At 37.7% G+C, this 2,712-nt stretch overlaps 1 protein-coding gene across 3 annotated transcripts in view; it reads right to left on the reverse strand.

Annotated features, from left to right (window-relative positions):
* Positions 1–2,290, reverse strand: part of CTNNA1 (catenin (cadherin-associated protein), alpha 1, 102kDa) — a 218,346-nt gene extending 216,056 nt beyond the window's left edge. For 2 of the 3 annotated variants that reach the window (XM_006891183.1, XM_006891182.1), the window contains exon 1: positions 2,181–2,285. In XM_006891183.1, coding sequence (XP_006891245.1) covers positions 2,181–2,285 — 105 coding nt within the window. Of the gene's footprint in view, positions 1–2,180 lie in introns of all 3 variants that reach the window. The other variant, XM_006891184.1, reaches the window with a different exon arrangement.
* Positions 2,291–2,712: the final 422 nt, after the last annotated feature.

A 2,712-nucleotide genomic window follows, 5' to 3' on the forward strand; every position in this document is an offset into this window, starting at 1 on the left:
AATACTTTATTAATTCCACAAGTACTATCATTAGGTATTTTATTTTACAAGTTAAAGAATGATTGTGTTGCGTGTGTACTGTAGAGCTGGAACTGATCCACAGCTGACTCTCCCGCAGGTTCTTTCTCAGAGGCAGTTAACTGCACAGGAGGAGACTGCCCAACCTTCTCCCGCGGAGCAGAGCAGCTGGTAGCTTCAAACCACGTGCCTTTGGGATTGCAGTGCAGCTTCCAGCCACAAAACCACCAAACGACAAGGGAGCTCTGGTGGCCTAGGGCTAAGAAGCTGCACTGCAATACCAAAGACTTGTAGCTGGTCTGTAGAAGGACAAGTAATCATCTCTCCTGTGATTTACTACCTCTGGAAACCCACCAGAAAGTCAGCTGTGGGCTGGTTGTAACATGAGGGCACACAACAACAAGAACAATATGTCATCAAGAAGTTCCACAAAGAGGCTAAAATTGAACATGCATTACTTGGAGAATACGTTTTACCGTGGTTTTCAAACTTAGGAAAATGTTTTGAGGTAACTTTCTTTTTCAGTCTTTTACTTATTTTTAGAAATATCTTATTTTAGGTGAAAATTACAAAATAAATGTGTTTCCTATTCAACAATTTATAAACTAGTCAGTGGGTGCTATTCTCACAATGTATGAACAATCTCCCATTTTTACCCTACTTTCCCAGTTTCTATTCCTCTAGATTTTCTGCCTCTCCTTGCCTTCTCCTCTTACCTTTTGGGTAAATGCTGCCCATTTGGTCCAGCAGTTGATTGTTCTAACAAGCACATTCCTCATGGCTGTTTATGCTTGTCTACAGGTTAATCTATTATTTGGCTGAAAAATGTCTCCAGGAATGGCTTAAGACCCAGGTTAAAAGAATGGTTTAGAGTAATAGTCTCAAGAGTTTCTCAAATTTCTATTAGTCCACTATGAATCTGAGTTTTCCTACATATTTTTCTTCCATCCTAACTAAGACCTTCTATTGTGGCCCTGGTCAGAGCAGAGATAGGCTTTAGAAATCTTTTCCATTTATTCACACAAATTTCAACAATTAGTAAAGGTTCTTAAGAATGTAGTTATTGTACAAGAAATTGAGATAGTGTTTAAAATCCCAGAATATTTAACAATTATTAGTATGTCTAATGGCAAACAGAGTTCTGGCGGCCTAGTGGCAAGAGCTGTCCCAAAGGCACACAGTTCAAATCCACTTGTTGCTCCATGGGAGAACGATGGACAATCTCCCATGTAATTAACTGTCTCTGAAAACCCTCTGTAGGATCGCTATGGGTCAGTTCTGACTCTACAGTACACAACAAAAACAGCAAACAAGGGAGTTCTGGTGGCCTAGTGGTAAGAAGCTGCACAGAAAACCCAAGGTTATGTAGTTTGAATATACCAGCTGCTCTACAGTAAAAGGATGCGTAATCTCCTCCTGTGTGATTCACTGCCTCTGAAAACCTGCTGAAAACTCAACTATGGGTCGGTTCTGAGAGCAAACAACTCAGTGTTTAGTAGATTGAAGACTAAAGATCTGTTTTCGTGTAAATCTGCCAAACAAAAGAACTACTGAGGACTGCAGGAGATAAGCCCTAAGTAAGTATTCCCTTGAGTCTTAACACACACTCCCACATATATCTATATATAATAATAATCTTACCCAGGAGCTGGAATAGAGATTTTAAAAAGACACTCACACACTCTAGTAAGCTGTTTGAAAACACTAAAGAATATAGCTAGTTACTAACAATGAGATATATCACACGGTAATACTTCTATTTGTAACAGAACATACACCTTCAAATTAATTGCCTGGTAACTGATGGCACACAACCGAGGAGTCTCCAAACCATTTTTCTTAGGTTTCCTGTCCAAGATAAAGATACTCCAAAGTATCATGTCAAAAGCTGCACTACCTACCTACTAACCCCTATTACTACCAATAAGATTTAAAAAAAAAAGCCACATCTGTACTGGAAGGGTTAAAGGAATCCATATATCAATATCTAATTACTAGAGGTGTCAAAGCATAATGAAACATTACTTACTTAAGTATTAGCAATCTAAACTTAAGCACTGAAACAAACTAAGGCTAGGAACTAAACCTTGCTCTTATGTTTGTTACCCATGCTCAGTGCCATAGAGCCATGGTACAAATTATACGTCTGTTTAGATTCTTACCTGTGTCACTAAAGGCTCCAACAGCCTTTCAACTGCCAGAGTCCTGATCTCTAGACTTTTGGGATCCCATTTGAAGTTTATGTTGCCTGCATGGACAGTAGTCATTTCTGAAAGAATAACAAGAAGCCAAAGTTAGGCAAGCATAAAATACAAACATGAAATACATAACCAATATTCTTCTACCTAAGGACTTTTAAAGTTTATATAACAAAGCTACATTAACCACCACAAAAAAAAAAAAAAATCTTGGTGTTCTGCCCATAAGAGTATAGTAACACTTGGAATCACCTAAGATTTCTCATTTATATATGGCCAGGAGATACTTCCAAATACAAAGAGCTATTTCCTTTGGGCTTCTCTGGCATCAAGCTGTTTTTACGTTTAGATTTTTACTACCTAACATTAGAAGTGAAGTGAAAAGCTAAAGTGAATGAAAGCTACTTTAAAAGGAATTTCTTCAGAAACTAATACTGAAGATTCTGATTTTTCTTATTCCACAACATTTATAGTACACTATTATCTAAAAGATATA

The sequence above is a fragment of the Elephantulus edwardii genome, unplaced genomic scaffold (genome assembly GCF_000299155.1).
Source record: "Elephantulus edwardii isolate Elephantulus edwardi_28Jun2011 unplaced genomic scaffold, EleEdw1.0 scaffold00095, whole genome shotgun sequence".
Classification (NCBI taxonomy): Eukaryota; Metazoa; Chordata; class Mammalia; order Macroscelidea; family Macroscelididae; genus Elephantulus; species Elephantulus edwardii.